The sequence below is a fragment of the Lampris incognitus genome, chromosome 14 (genome assembly GCF_029633865.1).
Source record: "Lampris incognitus isolate fLamInc1 chromosome 14, fLamInc1.hap2, whole genome shotgun sequence".
Classification (NCBI taxonomy): Eukaryota; Metazoa; Chordata; class Actinopteri; order Lampriformes; family Lampridae; genus Lampris; species Lampris incognitus.
Window position 1 is genome coordinate 38,935,717 of NC_079224.1, and position 22,154 is coordinate 38,957,870.

The 22,154-nt window shown below is 45.9% G+C and overlaps 1 protein-coding gene across 3 annotated transcripts in view; it reads right to left on the bottom strand.

The window, feature by feature from the left end:
• The window catches only part of LOC130123700 (transcriptional repressor p66 alpha-like), a 37,937-nt gene extending 16,153 nt beyond the window's left edge, over nt 1–21,784 (bottom strand). The window contains exons 1-9 of one of the 3 annotated variants that reach the window (XM_056292960.1): nt 21,467–21,784; nt 20,905–20,992; nt 20,642–20,729; nt 10,449–10,981; nt 8,003–8,144; nt 6,618–6,746; nt 6,422–6,499; nt 6,165–6,284; nt 5,731–5,952 (exon numbers count right to left, since the gene is read on the bottom strand). In XM_056292960.1, the coding sequence (XP_056148935.1) occupies nt 5,731–5,952; nt 6,165–6,284; nt 6,422–6,499; nt 6,618–6,746; nt 8,003–8,144; nt 10,449–10,981; nt 20,642–20,729; nt 20,905–20,992; nt 21,467–21,662 (1,596 nt within the window). In that variant the 5' untranslated portion in view covers nt 21,663–21,784. Of the gene's footprint in view, nt 1–5,730; nt 5,953–6,164; nt 6,285–6,421; nt 6,500–6,617; nt 6,747–8,002; nt 8,145–10,448; nt 10,982–18,326; nt 18,452–18,504; nt 18,669–20,641; nt 20,730–20,904; nt 20,993–21,466 lie in introns of those variants that run through there. The other 2 variants (XM_056292961.1, XM_056292962.1) reach the window with 2 other exon arrangements.
• Between the last annotated feature and the right edge of the window lie 370 nt (nt 21,785–22,154).

Consider the following 22,154-nt stretch of genomic DNA (forward strand, 5'->3'; position numbering starts at 1 on the left):
GGGACCTCCAACAGGCGTGGAACAGTACTTAATTAACATGACTGAAAATCATTTGATGGAAAGAATGCATATATCCAATATTTCCCCGGGCGCTGCAGCTGCCCACTGCTCCTACACAACAGGATGGGTTAAATGCAGTGAGAAAATTTCATTGTAAGAATACAATTCGTTGTAAGGCACAATGACAAATTAAAGTGGCTTTCTTTCTCTCTTTTCTTTCTTTACAATTAGATGATTCAGGAGATACCTCATATTAAAGAAAAGTGGGCACTGGAAGCTAATGTGATAATAGAGGATGAAGAAAGGGGGGAAAGTCGCTTAAGTAGCCATAAGATCACAAATAGTCTTAAGCGGAGGGAGCTTGACTGGAAAGTTAAGGTTAAGTATTTTTTGTTGGAAGGTCCTCAACATTATGCTGGAGAGGTTGTTGAATGATTGAGGATCACACATATTTTTTTGGGATTGTCCCAAAACTGCAAAAAAATTTGGGAGAATATTAAAAATGCGATAACCCTGCCACTGAGGATGCACAAGCCAGTGCATTCTTCGTGCCTGTCCCAAGCCCGGATAAATGGGGAGGGTTGCATCAGGAAGGGCATCTGGTGTAAAATCTTTGCCAAATCAAATATGCGGATCATATCGGATTGGTCGAGGCCCAGGTTACCAACGATCGCCACCAGTACTGTTGGCCAGCAGGGTGCTGGCGGAAACTATGCTACTGTTGGGCGAAGGAGAAGGAGAGGGGAAAGGCATGTCCAGAGGCAGCGGGAGAGGAGGAAGGGTAGGAGTGTGGAGGTGAGAGTCAGCACTTTGAATGTTGGCACTATGACTGGTAAAGGGAGAGAGCTGGCTGATATGATGGAAAGAAGAAAGGTGGGTATACTGTGTGTGCAAGAGACCAGGTGGAAGGGGAGTAAGGCCAGGAGGATTGAAGGTGGGTTTAAACTCTTCTACCATGGTGCGAATGGGAGGAGAAATGGGGTAGGGGTAATTCTGAAGGAAGAGTATGTCAAGAGTGTGCTGGAGGTGAAGACAGTGTCGGACAGAGTGATGAGTATGAGCTGGAAATCGAAGGTGTATTGATGAATGTTATCACTGCATATGCCCCGCAAGTTGGGTATGAGATGGAAGACAAAGAACTCTGGAGTGAGTTGGATGAAGTGGTGGAGAGTGTACCCAAGGGGGAGAGTGGTGAATGGAGTGGACTTCAATGGGCATGTTGGTGAAGGAAACGGAGGTGATAGGTAGGCATGGTGTCAAGGAGAGAAATGTGGAAGGACATGGTGGTGGATTTTGCGAAAAGGATGGAAATGGCTGTGGTGAATACATATTTCAAGAAGAGGGAGGAGCACAGGATGACATATAAGAGTGGAGGAAAGTGCACACAGGTAGACTACATCTTATGTTGAAGGTGTGAACTAAAAGGGATTGGAGACTGCAAGATGGTGACAGGGGAGAAAGTAGCTAGGCAGCATCAGATGATGGTCTGTAGGATGACTTTGGAGACCAAGAAGAGGAAGAGGGTGAAGGTAGAGCCAAGGATCAAATGGTGGAAGTTGAAGAAGGCAGACTGGTGTGTGGAGTTCAGGGAGGAGTTAAAACAGGCACTGGGTGGTAGTGAAGAGTTGCTGGATGGCTGGGCAACCACTGCAAAAATAGTGAGGGAGACAGCTAGGAAGGGACTTGGTGTGTCATCAGGACAGAGGAAGGAAGACAAGGAGACTTGGTGGTGGAATGAGAAAGTACAGCAAAATATACAGAGGAAGAGGTTGGCAAAGAAGAAGTGGGATAGTCAGAGAGATGAAGAAAGTAGACAGGAGTACAAGGAGATCAGCGTAAAGCAGAGAGAGGTGGCAAAGGCAAAGGAAAAGGCATATGGTGAGTTGTATGAGAGGTTAGACACTAAGGAAGGAGAAAAAGACTTGTACTGATTGGTTAGACAGAGGTACAGAGCTGGGAAGGATGTGCAGCAGGTTAGGGCGATCAAGGAGAAAGATGGAAATGTGCTGACAAGTGAGGAGAGTGTGTTGAGAAGGTGGAAGGAGTACTTTGAGGGGCTGATCCATCCATCCATCCATTTTCGAACCGCTTATCCTGCTCTCAGGGTCGCGGGGATGCTGGAGCATATCCCTGCAGTCATTGGGCAGCAGGCAGGGAGACAACCTGGACAGGCTGCCAGACTGTCACAGGGCCGACATACACTTACACATTCATACCTAGGGACAATTTTAGTATGGACGATTCACCTCACCTACATGTCTTTGGACTGTGGGAGGAAACCGGAGCCCGCGGAGGAAAGCCACGCAGACACGGGGAGAACATGAAAACTCCACACAGGATGACCCAGGACGATCCCTAAGGTTGGACTACCCCCGGGTTCGAACCCAGGACCTTCTTACTGTAGGGAAATCGCACTAGCCACTGCGCCACCGTTCCACCCTTGAAGGGCTGATGAATGAAGAAAATGAGAGAGAGAAGGTTGGATGATGTGGGGACAGTTAATCAGGAAGTGCGGTGGATTAGCAAGGAGGAATTGAGGGCAGCTATGAAGAGGATGAAGCGTGGAAAGGCAGTTGGTCCAGATGACATACCTGTGGAGGCATGGAGATGTTTAGGAGAGATGGCAGTGGAGTTTTTAACTAGATTGTTAAATACAATCTTGGAAAGTGAGAGGATGCCTGAGGAGTGGAGAGTAAGTATACTGGTACCGACTTTAAAGAATAAAGGCGATGTGTAGAACTGTAGCAACTACAGAGGTATATAGTTGCTCAGCCACAGCATGAAAATATGGGAAAGAGTAATAGAAGCTAGGTTAAGAGGAGAGGCGATGATCAGTGAGCAGCAGTATGGTTTCATGCCACGAAAGAGCACCACAGATGCGATGTTTGCTTTGAGAATGTTGATTGAGAAGTATAGAGGAGGCCAGAAGGAGTTACATTGTGTCTTTGTGGATTTAGAGAAAGCATATGACAAGGTGCCGAGAGAGGAGGTGTGGTATTGTATGAGGAAGTCAGGAGTTGCAGAGAAGTATGTAGGAGTGGTGCAGGATATGTATGAGGCAAGTATGACAGTGGTGAGGTGTGCAGTTGGAATGACAAACGGGTTCAAGGTGGAGGTGGGATTACATCAAGGATTGGTTCTGAGCCCTTTCTTGTTTGCAATGGTGATGGACAGGTTGACGGACGAACTCAGGCAGGAGTCTCCGTGGATCATGATGTTTGCGGATAACATTGTGATCTGTAGCAAGAGTAGGGTGCAGGTTGAGGAGAGGCTTAAGAGGTGGAGGTATGCACTGGAGCGAAGAGGAATTACAGTGAGTAGGAGTAAGACAATACATACGTATGCATGAACAAGAGGGAGGACAGTGGAATGGTGAGGATGCAAGGAGTAGAGGTGACGAAGGTGTATGGGTTTAAATACTTGGGGTCGACTGTCCAAAGTAACGGGGAGTGCAGAAGAGAGGTGAAGAAGAGAGTGTAGGCAGGGTGGAGTAGAGTGTCAGGAGTGATTTGCGACAGAAGGGTACCAGCAAGAGTTAAAGGGAAGGTTTACAAGATGGTTGTGAGACCAGTTATGTTGTATGGTTTGGAGACAGTGGCACTGATTAACAGAGAGGAGGTGGAGCTGGAGGTGGCAGAGTTGAAGACGCGAAGATTTTCATTGGGAGTGACGAAGAAGGACAGAATTAGGAACGAGTATATTAGAGGGACAGCTCAGGTTGGACAGTTTGGAGACAAACCAAGAGAGGCAAGACTGAGATGGCTTGGACATGTGTGAAGGAGAGATACTGGGTATATTGGGAGAAGGATGCTGAATATGAAGCTACCAGGGAAGAGGAAAGAGGACGGCCAAAGAGGAGGTTTATGGATGTGGTGAGAGAGGACATGCTGGTGGCTGGTGTGACAGAGGAAGATGCAGAAGACAGGAAACGTATGATCCGCTGTGGCAACTCCTAATGGGAGCAGCCAAAAGTAGTAGTAGTAGATTAAAAGTGAGATAACAGTCATTTTAGATGTTGAGAGCAGGATAAGCGGCACAGATAACGGATGGATTTACCTTTGAATCCACTGTATTATATGTTGGGAGGTATACCGTGAGGTATACTCTATGGGGATAATTTTTATATCTTAAGGGTATTATTGTTAACTCCAAGAAAAAAGATAACTCTCCATCCATTATCCAAACCGCTTGTCCTACTCAGGGTTACGGGGATGCTGGAGCCTATCCCAGCAGTCATTGGGCGGCAGGCGGAGAGACACCTTGAACAGGCTGCCAGTCCATCACAGGGCCCACACACACACACACACACACACACACACACACACACACACACACACCCCCAAGGACAATTAAGTATGGCCGATTCACCTGACCTACGTCTTTGGACTGTGGGAGGACACCGGAGCACCCAAAGGAAACCCACACAGACATGGGGAGAACATGCAAACTCCACACAGAGGACAACCTAGGATGACCCCCAAGGTTTGACTACCCCAGGGTTCGAACCCAGGACCTTCTTGCTGTGAGGTGATCACGCTAACCACTGCGCCGCCGTGCCACTGATAACTATTTCTTGGTAGCAAAATCAACCGCCTACAGTGGAACAATGGACTAAGAGAGATCACGCTAACCACTGCGCCGCCGTGCCACTGATAACTGTTCCTTGGTAGCAAAATCAACCGCCTACAGTGGAACAATGGACTAAGAGACTGAGACAGGTGTACATGATGCAAGAAATGACTGCACAATTGCAAATGAAATAGGATATTTTTGTGCGGAGATGAACATCTGTAATCCTGTATCTGGCTGAATAAAAGAACATTTTTAAAAATATCTATACCCCCTCTTTTTTTTTGTTGCTTGTGCTATTTTCTTGAAATAATGTTTTTTCCCTCTTAAGAACTTTGATTGGTAATTGAAAATGTTGGACGAGCTTTGTTGTCAAGGAACGTTCGAGACTGTATGTGATCAATGTGTTATTTTGATACTAAATGAAATTAGTTCAAAACCTTAACTCTGTAGAATTAATTTGAACTTGATTTTAAAAAAATCAATCAGTTCAGTGCAAGTGCATGCAATGCATACCTAAAGTGGTTAAATCAAATCCAGACTTAACATTGGCCGAACCATCGCCTCTTTTAGATTCAGTTTTCTTCACTATGTTATACATTTGAAAGAATTGAGAGAAACAAAGTTAAATCGTTAAAAGCAGATAATATGGTAAATATTGCCGACATTCCTTGCATAATTATTTACTTTAAGATGACAGAAAACTAAATCCACAGGAAAATACTCATGTGAAAACACGCTTGCATGAAAACATGCATCTTGCATGTTCATTCTGTTTAAGGTCCCTAGAAATGAGAAATGTATTTTCATTCTTGTTAGTCCTTTAATCTGCACTAAATTTACATATATTTCCCAATATGTTCCAGACTAATAAAAATGTTCTAAGAGTGAGATGGAAGATTGAGAGAAGACGAGTCATCTTCTACCACCAAACAAGCGTACCAGTAACGTAATAATATATACATTATAAATGTCCACAGTCTTTTAAAATACCCAGCCATAATTCACCATTAGTCGAATAAAACTCCCTCTTCTCACTAAATACCATCCGTCCGCACTGTTTCATTGGGAAATAGGTCAAGTCAGGCAAGTTCCACGTTCTCTAAATACTGTTTTATGGGACCTTTGACAAAACTAACTAAAGTTGTACTGACCACATACCTGTGAGATGTTGACCAGCAGGCTGCTATTACCCACATTTCCGACTCTGATGAGGCCAGGCTGGATCAGGCCTCTCTGGCCCTGGGCCCCAGGAGCTGAGGCCCTGGGGGCCAACAGCAGAGGCGGGGGACCTGAGCCCGAACCCCCAGAAACAGCCAGGTGTTGCTGTTGCTGCTGCTGCTGACGGAGAGCCTGGATCTGCTGTGGAGATACAGAGATGGGCTAATGGGGACAGTGAGAGGGAAGACAGGGAGATTTGAACAGGGAAAACAACAAAGACAACAACAAGGAAGTCAGCAGTACAGTAACATTAGGTAGACAGCAAAAGAAGAAGTGCAGTGAAATATGATTATTGTTGAACTTAAGACCATTTACTGCAGAGCAGTTTGTCTCCTATCTAAGTGGGACAACATGGTTATGCAGCCATGGCATACCTGTGCCCCTCTGACCAGAGGTGGCATGATGATCTGGGAGCCATGTTTGGACGACACCTGCTGCCCACCTCGCACCAGGGGAGGAGGGATAACAGTGCCTGAACTCCTGCCTGTCACAATCTGGTACCAAAATATCAATCAATCAATCAATCAATCAATCAATCAATCAATCATTAACTTTATGAAAGTGCTAGTGGTGTGTGTGTGTGTGTGTGTGTGTGTGTGTGTGCGTGTTTGTTGGTTATGAGGCCACTAACCTGCTGGGAGGCCTTGTTGCCGGCAACAGTTCCCCGAATCAGAGGGGGAGGAGCTGTAGAGCCAGACAGGCCTGAGGTCTGAGAGAATAAATGTAAAACAATGAACAACATTTCACAAATGCTTGATACTTCCATTGGGGTTACTCTCTGTGTGACCTGGCTCTGACGCAGGCAATGGCTGAATGTGCTTGCTCACCTTCTGGAGAGTGTCTTTTTGTATCTGGCTCTGTCTGAGTTTCTTCAGCAGCACCAGCTTGGCCTCCTCTAGTCTCAGCTCCTCCTTCAGCTGCTTAATGATGTGCTCCCTCTCCTCCGGGCTGCTCTTCTACACTCAAAAGATAACAGCAATGCTTGTGTCTGACACATTACAACAGGCAATGGCATAGATTCCTGTGTGAGCATGTCTCATAACATATGGGGAAGGTCTGATTCCCCCCTCAAAAGCCAACAAATATGTCCATGGGCAAAGCTGCCTTCTGTCAAAGTTGAACAGTGCAGAGCCCCTACCTGCTCACTCACTAGGCTGTCCTGGATTACAACACCAAAACCTATTTACACCTAGTATTAACATGTGATCTGTATCCGGTTATCTTATCTGGACAAGGAAAAACGCAGTGTTGATGCAAGGTGGAAAAGCTCGCAGTACACTTTGTGAGTGGAATGTGATCGCATCTACCAGACTACCTCCAGAGATAGTCTGTTTTACAACACGACTGGATCCCAGCCAGTCGGCTGTAAATGCAATCCATACAGCATGTTCACATTGGTGAGAAAGTACAACTGGGGGGGTATAAACATCATACCTGCAGTAAGTAGTAAAATGTTGAGCATCTCAAAGTAGAGGTTACCATTTACTCAGACTCACCAAACTCAGGCATGTACCACTCCTACAATGATAAACAAGTCACTGTGGAAACAGTCACAGCAGTTAAAAACACGACTGCAAAAAAACAACATGTAATTTCTGTTGCCTCCAATTTCCGTTGTTAAAAATAACACTTTCAATTCTGGATTTTTTCTCAAAGGTATTTTTTTGGCTGTTGTCATGGGTTTATATGCCGAGATTTTTACCCATAAGACGTCAGAACTGAAGATGCCAAATTGGATATGAGGTGAAACGTGTTTTCAAATCTACAGCAGCAAGTCCAGTTAAGGGCTCTCTTACATTGTTTTGATTCTTTTTTTAGCTTTGGTTTTTGATGACAATAGATGACAGCTAACCTTCTACCTTCTCAACCACTCATCTTCGTTTCATAGCGACCATGGAAAAACAACACCCCGTCTGAATGCGGATGCAACTCAGACAATAACACATAAATTACCATGTGTAAATACAAAATGTGCAATCAGATTATTCATTATCCAGGTTTCTGTGCTGTCGTTTAAGTCCTACAATGTACAACACGACATAAAGTCACCTTTCAGCAACATTTTGAAAAGACCATGCAGGGCGCTCAGGTTGCTCTCAGGACCAGGACCAGGACCAGGACCAGGACCAGGACCAAGACCAGGACCTTTATTAGTAATAAAGCATGGTGATATGCATGTTTTTCTTCACGGATCAGTGTGTTTTCATCGTACCATAAGCAGATCTGTGTCTAGCTCCTTGAAGTGGCTCACGCCATTCATCGGCGGACTGGGAGAATCGTTATCCGACAATATAATGACATCGTCATCATCATCATCATCAGGCGATGGCGGGCGCTTCTCCCGTTTTAAACTCCTAGACACAAGACAGACATCAGCATCCAAATTTAGACTCTAATTAACTTCTGTTATTTTCTTGTTGTGCAAAATGTTTACTCAGTAGGTTATAAACACATTTAACGCCCATAAACATGTTGTAAAGCCAGTGAGATACCCCCGAGCAGTAAAAGCTCCCCTTGTAAACAAGGCAGTCTTTGTCTGCTAGGGGAGAGAGGTGTTCATCACATTTTAATGATTTATCACATCTGACAAGTGTCCCCTTATGAGGCCGTTCAAGGCAAGATAAAGCATGCCCACCTCAAGCGAGTCACGTGGAGGAGGCCATATTCAAACCTATTCTTATTAAGGTCATGTGTTAGGATCATGTGCTGGTCTGCCATATTGTATTCACAAGCCCGGCCATCACATCACAAGGCTCTCCCCACTTTGATTTTGTGCCAACACCAGAGGAAAACGATGGCACAAAATTGCAGTTATAAATGGGGAAAACAGCCAGTCGCATACTTCAGGTTTTGTGTTTTATTTCAATCAAGCACAATAATCCCAAATTACACCAGAACTCAAAGACAGGCGTTACATTGTTGTCATGCAAATGTGGGGAAATAAAGGCCAGGGGGTGAGGGCAGAAGGAGGACTTTGAACTAACCACCAATGGAGACGGTCCATTCGCCAGCCCCACGGCCAAACGCAGAAACAAAAAGCTGCAGTAGTCTCTGTTAGCGTAACCTGTTTAGGACCCAATTATGAAGTGCACACTGTATACTGAACCCAAGTTGTAAGGATTACAGCTAGGCCAAAAATGAATGCAACTCAGTCCATAACTATACCCTTACATGTGTTTAACGTCAGACAAGTCAGCAAAACTGACTGCCCTCACATATCTTTGTTGACAAAGGGCAGCTTGAAAATGTAGACAGAGATAGTGCACATGACCCATGATAATACGTGCATATTTTACATGAAAAGCTGCCAGTTTACCAGCAGGCTATAGGCTCATTTTTTGATGGGTCCAAAAAAAAAATAAAAAATCTCTGGGAGGGTTGAGGACTGTCATCGCCAAGAAAACAGGTAACGCTTTTCAGAATATGAGGACTGTCTAATGATTATCAAGGCACCCAATTTATAATAAACACAAGAGGCAGTCATTGAAATAAGCGCTTGAGGCTTATTTCTCTCAACCATCTTCCTTGTGTTTGGCTTTGTGCGCATGCGTGTGTGTGTGTGTGTGTGGGGTGTGTGTGTGTGTGTGTGTGGGGGGGGGGTGTGTGTGTGTGTGCGTGCGTGTGTGCATCTGTGTTCATCTCTCTTCAGGGCTTAGCGCCATCATCACTTCCTGTGGATTAATCACTACTCTTCCAAAGAGGTCACATGACCTCAAAGTCATCGTCACGTGACATCCTCACTTTGCCCCCCCCTTACTGTTCCTTCCACTGTGGAAACCATGGCAACAACCGGCTAGAACTGGTTTGTGACACGCGGGCTTCATTTTGTGTGAGGAGAGTTTTTAGGGTTCAGGTGGTGAGCGGGGGAAAATGGAGGGAGGGCAGAAGATAAACTTTTAGGACACCTCTGATGACAACCCCCCCCCCCCCACCTAAGCCTCCCATTGGGTAGGCCCTTTATGCAACAGGGTGCTCCTGGGTTTTGTTTTGCTTTTGAAGAAATGAGAGGCTCATTAACAAAGATCTTTTGTGTCTTCATCACCCGCAGAGTTCACTGAGGTATAATTACTCTGCCATAACACTGCCCCATGTGACTTTCTGATGCCGTTAAAATCAAGACGCGGGCAACATTTCTGAGGACACCGCACAAACTCACTTCTAGTTTTTCGGCCAGAACACAGACGACATTCAATGTTTCCCGCTCTTTTAAGGAAATAATTTTTCCAGGACTTTTCCAGGACAACTTCTAGGACTTTTGCTTGGATATATATATATGACAGTGGTTGCTCATGGAAGATCACATTATTCAGTATCAGGGGATGACCCAACAGTTTTAAAGCGGTGATGATCACTCTAAATATGTGCAACCTCAGCTACGCATTATGCCAAAAACCTGCCATCTCAGCAAGTGAAAACACAATTTTATAACCCAACTTTACAGTTTTCCATGGCCTCAATAAAATTTCCAGGATATCTGATCAATTTAATAATTTTCCAGGTGTTTCACATGACTGAAAAACTAATCTATACATTTCCAGGATTTGCAGGATGCGTGGGAACCTTGCATTAATTTTTGGCAGCTATTTCATGCAGCTGTCAAACACTGAACTTTCTGCTGACTACTGCTCAAGAAAAACAGTGAAAGAATCTTTCCTCACCCTCTGGAAGTGCTCATGTCTACCGGCTGCTCTCCTGTCTGGACTTCCACTTTGATGGTGGCCTTCACCTCTCCAGCAGCCAGCATACCGCCGGACACCTTTGGTTCGGACGACCGGCCCCGGATCCTCGTATCCACAACTGGCTCCACCTTCACCCTGTTGGCCTTGTCATTGTGGTCAGTCCGATTGTCTGCGCTGGGCTCGGGCGTCTGCAGCCTCGGGTTGCTCTCCCGGTCATCCTTTGTTGGCTGGGAGGTTAGGGGTAACACTAAAGGCAACGGCAAATGGCTCTGTTCCGGCTCTTGCACCCCATCATGTTCGGATCCAATCCTGGTCCGGCTCTGGGCATCCTGTGACAGCCTGGGATCAGGTTTAGGTGTAATTTGCGATATGTTTGTGGGCTCAGGCTGGTCCAGTTTAGCCTTCTTGTTTTCATTTGCAGCAGCGCAGGGTTCTGCGGTGGGGGGAGCAGCCTCCCTCTCCAGCGCCCTCTTCTGGCTGCGTGTCTGGCGACCAGCCTCCTCAGACATCCCCTAACCAGAGAAGAAGGAATAAATGCATCATCTGCCTCAGTCAAAATTCAAGCAGTATTGAACTAACAGATGAAATCTGACAAGTCATACGATTCAACATCTATGCCTTTTTCCAGTATCAAGGCCATATTGTGTGACTGTCTGGGCCGCAAGCAAGACCTTCAGTCACAACAAGTCAAGAAAACCGGCATCTAACCCAAACAACAGCTGGCAAAAAAGGACAAAAAAAATATATCAACTTATGATCATTTTTATACAGTTAATGTATTTGAAGGAAAGAGACTTTTTGGTTAATAAGCTCACTTTCTTATCAAGCATTCACAAAGAAATGTGTTGATAGGGCAGGGACTAAAAGAAAAAAAAAAGGACATTGAATCAATCCCGAGTTTAAGAGTCTTGTTCCCACAGCTATAGAAGCTGAACATCCCTATATATGCATACTATAAGCATATATATGGTATGCATATAGAGTGATGTTATTACTGAACATCACTCTATATGCATACCATAAGCTAACAGATACAACATATAGGACGTCTTTCCTGGTATGCATAATATTCACAACATACGTTTGATTTACTTTTTAAATGTGCAGAGGCATCCCAAGCATCTACTTAATGCCGGCCGTAATGGAAAATATTATTGTCATGACACTCGAATTAAATGTTACACGACACTTGAGAATCCGAGAAGTTCATGACATCGAGCTGCTTGGTAATGTGATTTGTGATATCAAATCAAGACTAGTTTATGAGTTATCCCTCAGATATTTCAGACCTAATTTTTTTTGAGAAATGTTAGGGAATAAATTCTTGTCACCATCAATTTAGACAAAAAAAAAAAAATTGGCGTATCACATCATGACAATCTCCGAATTGAATCCCGTTACGATACACTGAACCACGAGTTACAGCCCAGCCCTGCACCCACGCATCTGAGAGTTTTCTGAGTCTAATGCAGAGGACACATTTAGACTGGTAAGGCATAGTTAGTAGGGTTGGATGGGTCTCAAGGTTATTTCTGGCAGATCCCCAATATACATACTGAATACCGCACATGAGCCAAGTTCAGTGGAACTCATAATGGCCATATTAACTTGACTCAAAAAATGTTTAAACCCTTATATACAGAATTATGTATTAAAATAAAAGCACTGAAACTGGCACCAACTGTGCAATCAGTTCAGAGAGAACTGATGGATCGTACAAAGAACCAGCTGCAAGGTGCAGGATGAGTTAAAGCACCGGCAGACAGAACACACTTAATGAGACCCGTCACAATACAGGACAGCCAAAGTGCTGCTCATTCTACAAAGACGGCAGCAGAAAAGGAAAACCGAGACAAACTGACAGAGTGAACTTCAAATTTGTACCTCCCCCGCTTTTCTCCCCAATTGTACCTGGCCAATCACCCTGCTCTCTGTGCCACCCCCTCTGCCGATGCGGGGGGGGGGGGGCTGCAGACTACCACATGCCTCCTCCGATACATGTGGAGCAGCCAGCCACTTCTTTTCACCTGACAGTGGGGAGTTTCACCAGGGGGACATAACGCTATTCTCCCCAGTCCCCCCCCTCCGAACAGGCGCCCCAACGGACCAGAGGAGGTGCTAGTGCAGTGAACAGGACACATACCCACATCCAGCTTCCCACCCGCAGACACGGCCAATTGTGTCTGTACGGACGCCCGACCAAGCCGGAGGTAACACTGGGATTCGAACAGGCGATCCCCATGTTGGTAAGCAACGGAGTAGACCACTATGCTACCCGGACGCCCTATATTTGTACTTTTATCACATACCAAAATGTAAAGGCCCTTTGTTTTTCACCAAAATAATGTCTGATTGGCAGTTTAATGGAGGAAACGAATGCATAAATAGTGCTACAGGTTCTACATTTATTAGCCGCCATGCAACGTTTCCCTCTCTCATCCAAAAGAAACCACAGAATATTTGAACCCTTATGGCTAACCTGTGCTACAGGACTGTCTCATAGACTCAACCCCAACAGATGTTGGCATGCCAACAAAACAGGCAGACAGAAAAACAGTGGCTCACTCAGTAAGATGGACGCGGTATTGACATTGAGATGATGGGTTGGGCTGCACACACACACACACACACACACACACACACACACACACTGGCACACACACACACACCTTGGTGCAAGCTCTCCACATCCTAGCTGATTTTAATCCCTCCCCGTTTCCATCTACACACAAAATCACGAACATACCGTAAGACACGGACAGATGGAAAATGGGAGGATGATGCACACCACAACAAAAAACTTCCAGAACCTGCATCACCTGACGGGCCGGACCCACTGCTACTGAGACTGAATAAAGACTTACAGGGAGAAAGATTGTATGGTGAGATTGCGTCCCACATTATATGGATAACGCGGCACAGACCGGGGACCCGGTCCGGTTCTCTAAAAATAAAGAGGGCACTGTGGGTGCTAGACCCGCAGTCTGCCCAGCGGTGGTTTAGGGGAAGTTATGGGTTTAAAAAAACCAACAACGACGGGGAAAAAGGCAACTAAAACCCTTTCAATCCAGTGCTACTTTTCAGTGGCACAGACTAAATACACGTTCTTGTCCCGCTCCATTTCTGAGAATGGTTGCGGTGACGAGCACATGGTGCTCTCATCGGTCCATATTGTACCTGTACATCACACATACACACACATACACACACCACAAATCAGAACCCAGCACACAGATCAGTCATCTGATAGGAGAAAGCTGACTAAGTTTTCCCCCCCCAAATACTCTGACATCACTGAGACACACATGACATGACCCTTCCCAGGATTCAGCAGGACACACAAAGCACTTTTCCTGAGAACCAGTTTAAACCGGTTGGCTAGTGTGTGTGTGTGTGTGTGTGTGTGTGAGAGAGAGCGAGAGCAAGAGAGAGAGAGAGAGACTCTGGGCGATTGTGTGTTTGAGTGAGCGAGTGCGAGAAATGGGGGAGAGAGTGAGTGAGAGAGAGAGAGAGAGAGAGAGAGAGAGAGAGAGAGAGAGAGAGACTCTGGGTGATTGTGTGTTTGAGTGAGCGAGTGCGAGAAATGGGGGGAGAGAGAGAGAGAGAGAGAGAGAGAGAGAGAGAGAGAGAGAGAGAGAGAGAAAGAGAGAGACTGAAGCAGGTTTTAACCCTTTAGGTTCAGGATCAGAGAAAGCCATCATTCAGGCCAAGCAAAAAATAGAGAATGGGGGGGGGGTTAAAAAGTAACGGAGCTGAGAGACGCCATATGGCATTTTGACGTGTGCGATGAAGATTTTAAATGTGGTGAGGGCAGTAAAGGGTGGGGTTGCAGTAACGTCACATCTACTCTTGTCCTGATTTTGGTATGCTCATTCCTGAGGCTACTAGTTCTTGTATATGCAAACATCTTTGACCTGCTGGCAGGAGACCCACTTACAGCATACACCCCCCACCCACCCAGCCAACCCTACACGGACATTGACCCTATCTTTGTAACGGCAGAGACTGGATCTCAATGGCCAACAGGTTTCAGATTTCATCTCTGTGGCAGCTCACATACATTTCCTTCAAGCCCGCAGAAACAGCAACATGGCGGAGGAGCACCTCCGAGCACCCGCTGTTGGTGATATAAGGAGATCGGCGAGAACTTTTGCGCATCACATGCAACCCAAAAGTCGCTCACCGGCTAAAACTGGAAGGAAACTGCAAACAAACAAACAAACACCATTTAGACTTTGCGAAACTCACAAATCAAATCAATCAAGCTCTACAGGCACGTGAGTCAGACGACACTTGACCAAAACTGCCCAAGACTGTTCAGACCTCAGAGGTCATGCCTATGCGGTTGCAATAGTTTTCAATTCTTTACCAAACAGTGAACAGAAAGAGAAGACTGGAGCCCGAACAAGGCAATACTGGCATGGGTCAGCGCCCCAAAATGAGCCCATGACTGGAAGAACGCAGACCACACCTGAGTTAACAATAGTCAAGCGTGTTTCTCTTTTGCGACATCCAGGTGTAGGTGTGTGTGTGCGACCCCATCAGCCAGGTTTAGCATTGCCCTGTCCTACATTATCATCAATATATCACCTAGGACTGACAACACGGCAGCACTTTTATGGGAATTCTTAACCCAGAAGATTTGTATTATCTGCCCATGTTGGGAACGACTTCATCAATTCTGCTTTTGCTGACAAAGTTTAAATATGAATACTTTGAGTATTCAACAACAACACCAGTACAAGTTACTTGTCTTTTGTAGATCAATTGTGAGTGTGTAGAAGGGCTATAATTCCATATAGAATTTCTTAAATTCTAAGACTTTTTTTAAAATTCTTAATTCATAGCAGTCACTTCATTATCACTAGAAAGCACTCTGCAAGCAGGCTCTGATCATCTGTGGCCTTCATCGATACCAACTATGAGTACTTGAACTTGGCAATGGGTTGCTATCGTTATCAGGGCACTGCTAGTCTCAACATGCATGCTATCTATACTGGTCTCATATTATGCTGAGTTTTCTCTCCTTCATGTCCTCAAGTGATTCCTTATCTAGTCACTTGGGGATCATGTGAGCCATCACTCACATTAGGCTTAGTTCACCATGCATTCACCATGCATTCAATCTCTGACAGATTACACGCCACCGTTGCTCTTTGGCTGCAGCTACTATGTTCAGCATTACATTCGTGTACCGACAGACCTTTGCCCCCGCCCGTGGACACCTATTTCTAAGGGTTCTCCCAAACACTCTTGTTACAGTGGTGCTGCTCATGACACCACTTTGCAGCACCACTTTGCAGACCCGTTCACATCAATTTACCCAGCAGCAGATATTGACATATAATTTGATATCCTTCACTTTTCCAAAGTAATGACAGAAAACATATTCAAGGGGATGCCATAGATGGCTTCAGTGTTAGTGCTTATCCACAACACTTGTCAACTTCAAACATGTTAGAGCTGTAGTCAGAACTTAATTCCAGTGTAAATGCAATGAAATAGACAGAGGAAAGTCAAATAATCTCCTGACTTTTGGAATATACATTAAATGCAGTCATTAAGGGGTGACCAAACTACTGCCATATGACCTCTGAAGACATGTGCAGCAGCTTATGATGGGGCCAGAAGTCCTTTGCAACAATGTGGCGTATTACACAACTACTCCCGTTTGGCCTTTGTAGGTAATCATTGGAATAGGCCTTCCTAAAAAACGCCCTGAAATGTTTCACCCTGAAATGTGCGAGCATTTTGCATGACGCAGTCTTACAGGGTGATGACTAGAAATACAAGTCAGTTCTGAGCAGGGAGGGTCTACTAAAACACAAGATTTATCACACTACTGCCACAAACAGTACAACGAGTGCTACGAGACACACATCGGTCAGATTCAGTTGGAGTGGGGTTTTGTGGCATTTTCAATAACAACAGACGCCTCAGAATTTCACATGTTTTGAAAAACTGACCACTGGCAGCTTAGGGCAGTTAGTACAAAAAAAAAAGACAACTAAAGACAACCTGCATTATGTTCACGATAGTTGATGCAATGCAACCATGTGACCTATTGACATCATACAAATAGCTTCCAAGGCCATTGTTCAGATGAACAGTTGAATGTTCATTCCAGAACTCCAAAAAAGAGTAATAACCATAAAGTCCCTTTATGGCAGATCCTCTTTACCACAACACCATCCTGACTCAACATAGCTTGCACAAGACTTATTTCAAGCCGCTGTACTGCATATACCTGGACGTAACCTACCACCTAATTAACTAATCCCTCCGTGTAAGAGGGTTAAGTAATTATGTATGAATTAATAATCTCTCGTATCATGTAATAAACACAACCGAATTCAAAATTCTGCAGCAGACAAGCGTGCTCAGTCTTGCCACGTGTGAAAACGACTAATTTATCCATTAAACAGTTTTCCTAGATAAACTATATGACAACAAGTCAAGCAGTGGCGGCTATACAAGTGCACCTATCCTACACGAAGCAGCAGACTTGCGACAAACTAAAGGAGGCCTTGTGAACTCCCATCGGAAACAGCTGAACTCCTTTAAACTGAACAATATGGATTATCGCGCTCCCGATTAACAAGCGACGCAGCGGCAGGGATAAAATTATGTTCGGCACGATTCCTGCTCCCGTTCTGACAGCGCTCGCCCCGGGATTCCGTCATAGTGAACACGTCCGCGCGATTAATCGCAACCTCGTGACGGATATCGCGCAAGATAAACGGGGGATAAGATTTTATTTGTATACACATTTTTTTGTGTGTGTGCGTGCCGAGCAACGCATGCTTTATCGCGAAAGCCCCCCTACCCCCCCACCCCACCCGCACGCAGCGTCGTCCCCGACGCGCCGGGCAAGACTCCCACCGCCGCACAGCCCAGCGAGACGTGCGTGCGCGCGTTGTGCGCACGTTCTGCGAGAAGGAGGAAGAGGAAGAGTTCGCGTGTGTGTGTGCGTTCAGCTTTAAGAGGAGGAAGACCACGGTTGTCACAGAGAAGTAGGAAGATTAGCTACCAGAGAGGCAGAACCAACACTGGTGCCACAGGGCTCAAGTCGGCCCGTCGTGTCCACCATTACCCTATCTCTTTAAACACCGAAACTCACCCCCCTTTTTCCTTTTTTTTCTCCCCGCAAACTAAACCCAGCCCACAAGAAGCATGTGCGGCGACCCGGCTCTCTTATTATTGACACCACCTCGTCAACGTGTTGTGAGTTAGCGGCGGGCTAACATTAGCCGGGTCGCACAAAAAAAAAAAAAATATGAATGCGGGTCTGGCAACAAAAGCAGTCAATCATAATCATCAGAGACCGGGCGATGCTAGCCAGCATCCCCCCCACCACCCCCCGGAGGGTGGGGGGGCTGATAACTGACGGAACTCACACGTCCAAAAAAAAAGTCTCCCAAAACACAAGCAGCCGTCCAAACGCGTGTGATCCGCACAGCCAGAACCGAGTCCGGACCTCGCGATACAGCATTCCGATGCGGGGAGAAACGGGTCGGGTCAGGGGGGGACCAAACTTTCGCCACACCGCCACAAAGTGCAAGGTCTCATAAAACCACTTTTAAACTACGGACGTTTACCCGGGTATCTTATCACCCCTGCCCGGGAGGGGGGGGACCTTTCGAGTCCAGAACTCGATGCATTTCAACTACCGGCCCACACTGACTGAGCCTGTCCACAATGAACCGATGGCGATCTAGCGTTATAATCCCGACCCCCGTTAAATGACTCCCGAAATAGGAGATCGAGTCCAAATATCGCAGTGGCGAACCCCCCGGCACGTAAAAGAAGATAAAACGAGATTAATTCGTCAGAAAAAAGCAGCCCCCTCCTCCCCACCTCTCCTCGGCGCTCAACCTTTGGCTCTGCGGAGAAGTGTTACTTTTCAACAGCCCATCAGCTCCTTTATCGTCACAGATAGGTGGAGGAAAACCTGGCTCCTCGCTACGAGTCCGAATAAAAGGCTTGCCTCAATCCAGTTGCTAAAAAAACTTCGGGCTCGCCTCAGTTCACTTACTCGGCCGATTTGTCACCCCTCCGTCGCCTGTGATCGACCGGGGAACGCTTTATCTGCAGTTAACCTCGATAAATCGTTGCTTTTTGAAATCCAGGGGATATCCTCTTTTTTTTCTCGGCCCTCCCCGCTGCCGCCGCTGTTGCCAAATAATGCGCCTCAACACACATGGAGCCGCTGCGTCCTCTTAGTGGGCATGCGCACCTCAACATACCAGGGCGACCAGACACATCATGTAACCACCGACCACCAAGTGGCAACGGACCACGGACATGCCAGGAGCCGGGGGCCCCTGGCATGTCCTGGGGTTGACTCCTGTCTATTCAATCAATCCCGGTTTCAAACTAACCCCCCCCACCCCCCACCCCCCCACACACACACAGTCACAATGGACAGAATCCTAACTAGTTGCATGCCAGTGAGCCAATGTCATACTTACTCCCGGATACCTGTGTACAAGTCCATAAAAAACACACACACACATAGAAGTGTTTTTGAAAATGTCTGAATCATCCTTACTTGGTCCCCCAGACTGCCTTTTTTTGACAGGAAGACACTTACCCCGCCAAGATAAACATAACACACGGCTCGTCACAGGACTGAAATGTCAAAGTGAGTAGTAATACAAGTCATATTGATGGGGAGTTCAAATGTGCCAAATTATTCTGATTTTGATGCTGATGCCTGCCTCAGACATACACGCGCGCACACACACACACAGCTGTCTGAGATGTAGCTGTACAAGCTCAAGAAAACCTTTAACAGTCTTATTCTGTCTTTCTCTTAAAAGACACAAAGGATCCGTACATGGTGCCCCGTTCCTCCTGTCATGCAGCCACTCCATGCACGGGCTACCCGTTGTAACTACCACAGATAATGGTGCTCCGGTCAAACTGTCAAGAGAGTTGTACATCTACATCTGTCAGCGTCATCTCACATTTACTCTCCTGCAATGGGCCAGAATTAGGCAAAACTAAGAAGGGAAATTATACTCTAAAGTTGCATTTGTACATCATTCATATCATAATGTTCAAGTCTTGCACCGCTTTATTCCGTCATAAACTGATAACACTGGAAATGCCAAAATACACAGCTTTTTGTGGACTCAAGGGAGAATGTTTATTTTCAAAAATTTTAATAACCGATTCAAATTTGAAAAAACAAAAACAAAACAGTAACCACTGTATAAATGGCTATTAACAACTGGCGGTAAATGCCATCTGTTTTTCACTTCACGGATTTCTCACCAGTACACATTTTTCATGATTAACCTCTTCTTTATAAACATCAAACAGATCCTATTTTCGAAATGATCAGCAAAGCACACGCTGGGACATGTTAAAGAGGTATTACAATTCTAAACATGAAAGGTGACATCCTGAGTACCAACTGATTTGACGTAGTGTCACTTGGTATGGGGCAGTTTGAGGAAGGGGCACTCACTCCTCTTCAAAAAGCTAACCAAATCGAAGTAAAAATGTTTACTTCATGACCTGCCACATTCGAATAAAATTTGACAGCCACTGTAAACATACTGTACATGATATGCATGACAGCTAGCAAGGTCTGGGACAGTGACGAAATGGCTGGCACAGATTACACCAGAAGTCCGAGTAGCTCGGACCACGCCGATTACTACAATAAAGTAGTTCTCAGTGTAAACTACTAATGAGACACGTTAGCCCCTAGCTAACGGGTCTGACCCTTTAGCCGACCGGTCAGTGATGTCGCCTTGCGGTGCAGTACACCCCGCATCGAATCCCGCACCGGGCAAGAAAATATAACCGGTTACATCAGTAATAATGAGAAATGAGCAGATCCCAACGCTATCCCAGACAACGGATGGGTTTTAAATAGGGCCAGGTGGCCAGCGATCGTATGGCCCGATGTAGTATTGTAGCGAATTCGGGGGACAACGCAACCACAGGAACTGCCGCGGCCGGGAAGCGAACCCGTGACCCCTACACCGCAGGAGGCATCGCTAACCGCTAGACTAAAGGGTCAGACCCGCCAGCCAACGGCCAGCGTGTCTTCTTATCCATGCACGTTACAGTATACACCTATCTCACTGAGAAGCCCAGTGTTTATACCAAGGAAAATCTGCGAGCATGCAAATCCCTAGATGCATATGATTACGTACTTGGTGGTCATGTGCAAGAGGTAACGTTTGTCCTGCGGGGCTGGCAACAGCGGCTTTAGCTTCGTCCCGCCTTCTCTTCCTTTCATGTCTAGGACAAACAGTGCAGCACAACCAAGTTAATGCGCTAAATAATTACCAACATAGAAACGCAATAACATAACAAGGCCAAACAAACACAGCTCATTTGCTCGCATACTAAGGCAGATTAGAATATTACAAGTGGCGACTAAATGGCCATAAAGTGTACATGACACGACACATACCTCGCTACCTTTCCCGTGCTGTCTCCGGCGCTATGGGGGAAAATGGATGGAACAAAATCTGGACTATCATAATCCATGGACGGTTCTCCTGACAAGAGAGAGAGAAACGAGCTCGGCTAGACGTTTAACCACCATCATAACGAGCAACAAATGCACAAAAACATTGCATTACTGTTCATTCAGAGCTACAAAACAAGTAACCTCCGCTCGAAATGTTAGTATAACACCGAGCACAACTAAACAACTTCCAAGTTCCGCCGAGAGTCTTAGTTAAGACGTCACATATGCCAGGATACAGATCTTACTCGCTTCAGCTAACCGGATATAGAAGCTGAAGTGTACGGAACACTGTGGCGTTAGCGTTAGCTGTTTTGAAGACACGTCGTAACGTAGCTAAATTTATGGCAACCAACGGCCAGTTTGGTTGGCCAGTTAGCTAGTTTGGCTATAACCTACTGAACCGAACCAAACCAATATAATCTAGTTTAGCTGACATTTTGTGTGAATCACACATAATGCTAACTTTACTCATTACCTAGCTAGCTAGCATACAGAAACTTACCTGACACAAAGTGGGCGCTGCACAGACTCTCAGTGCCCTTCGGACCACCGGGACCCCAATCCGCCCTTTTAATAGCCTGGATCCATAATTTCCTTCGATTCCTTGCAAAGGCATGTGACCCCTTTGGAATGTTGAACATTTTCCACCCATCCTTTTGGCGGTTTGTGCAGTTTATTGCGCAACAACTGCGCGTCATCTCTGCCGTATCTGAGCTCTATCTTAGTTAAAATCTCTGCGCTGTAGCGGCTGTCTGCCCCCTAGTTGCGCACGCATCTCTGTGATGACGTTGCACGGAAACCCTCCTATATACGGAGTAATGGCTGCCCCGAAGCAACATGACAGACTCAACCCAACTTAATCCCCATTAAATGCTGTAACAATGCAGGAAGTAGCTGCTGCGTTCACGATTAGACGGGCTCACTATTTGGCAGGAAATGACTCATCTCAGCTGCGTCCAACATAACTGTACCTTGTGTGTGCGTGTGCGTGCGTGTGCGTGCGTGTGTGCGTGTGTGTGTGCCAAAAACTTTTTACCCCTCACTCCTCTCCCCCATTTTTTTCCCTCCCTCGCCGCTTTCCTCCATGCAGGAGGTGACATTAGGGAAAAGGGGGCGGGGGCGATAGGAAACACTTCATCTGAAATGTCTTTCTTTTCTACCGGTCTAAGCGACGGCGAGTTTAAAAAAAA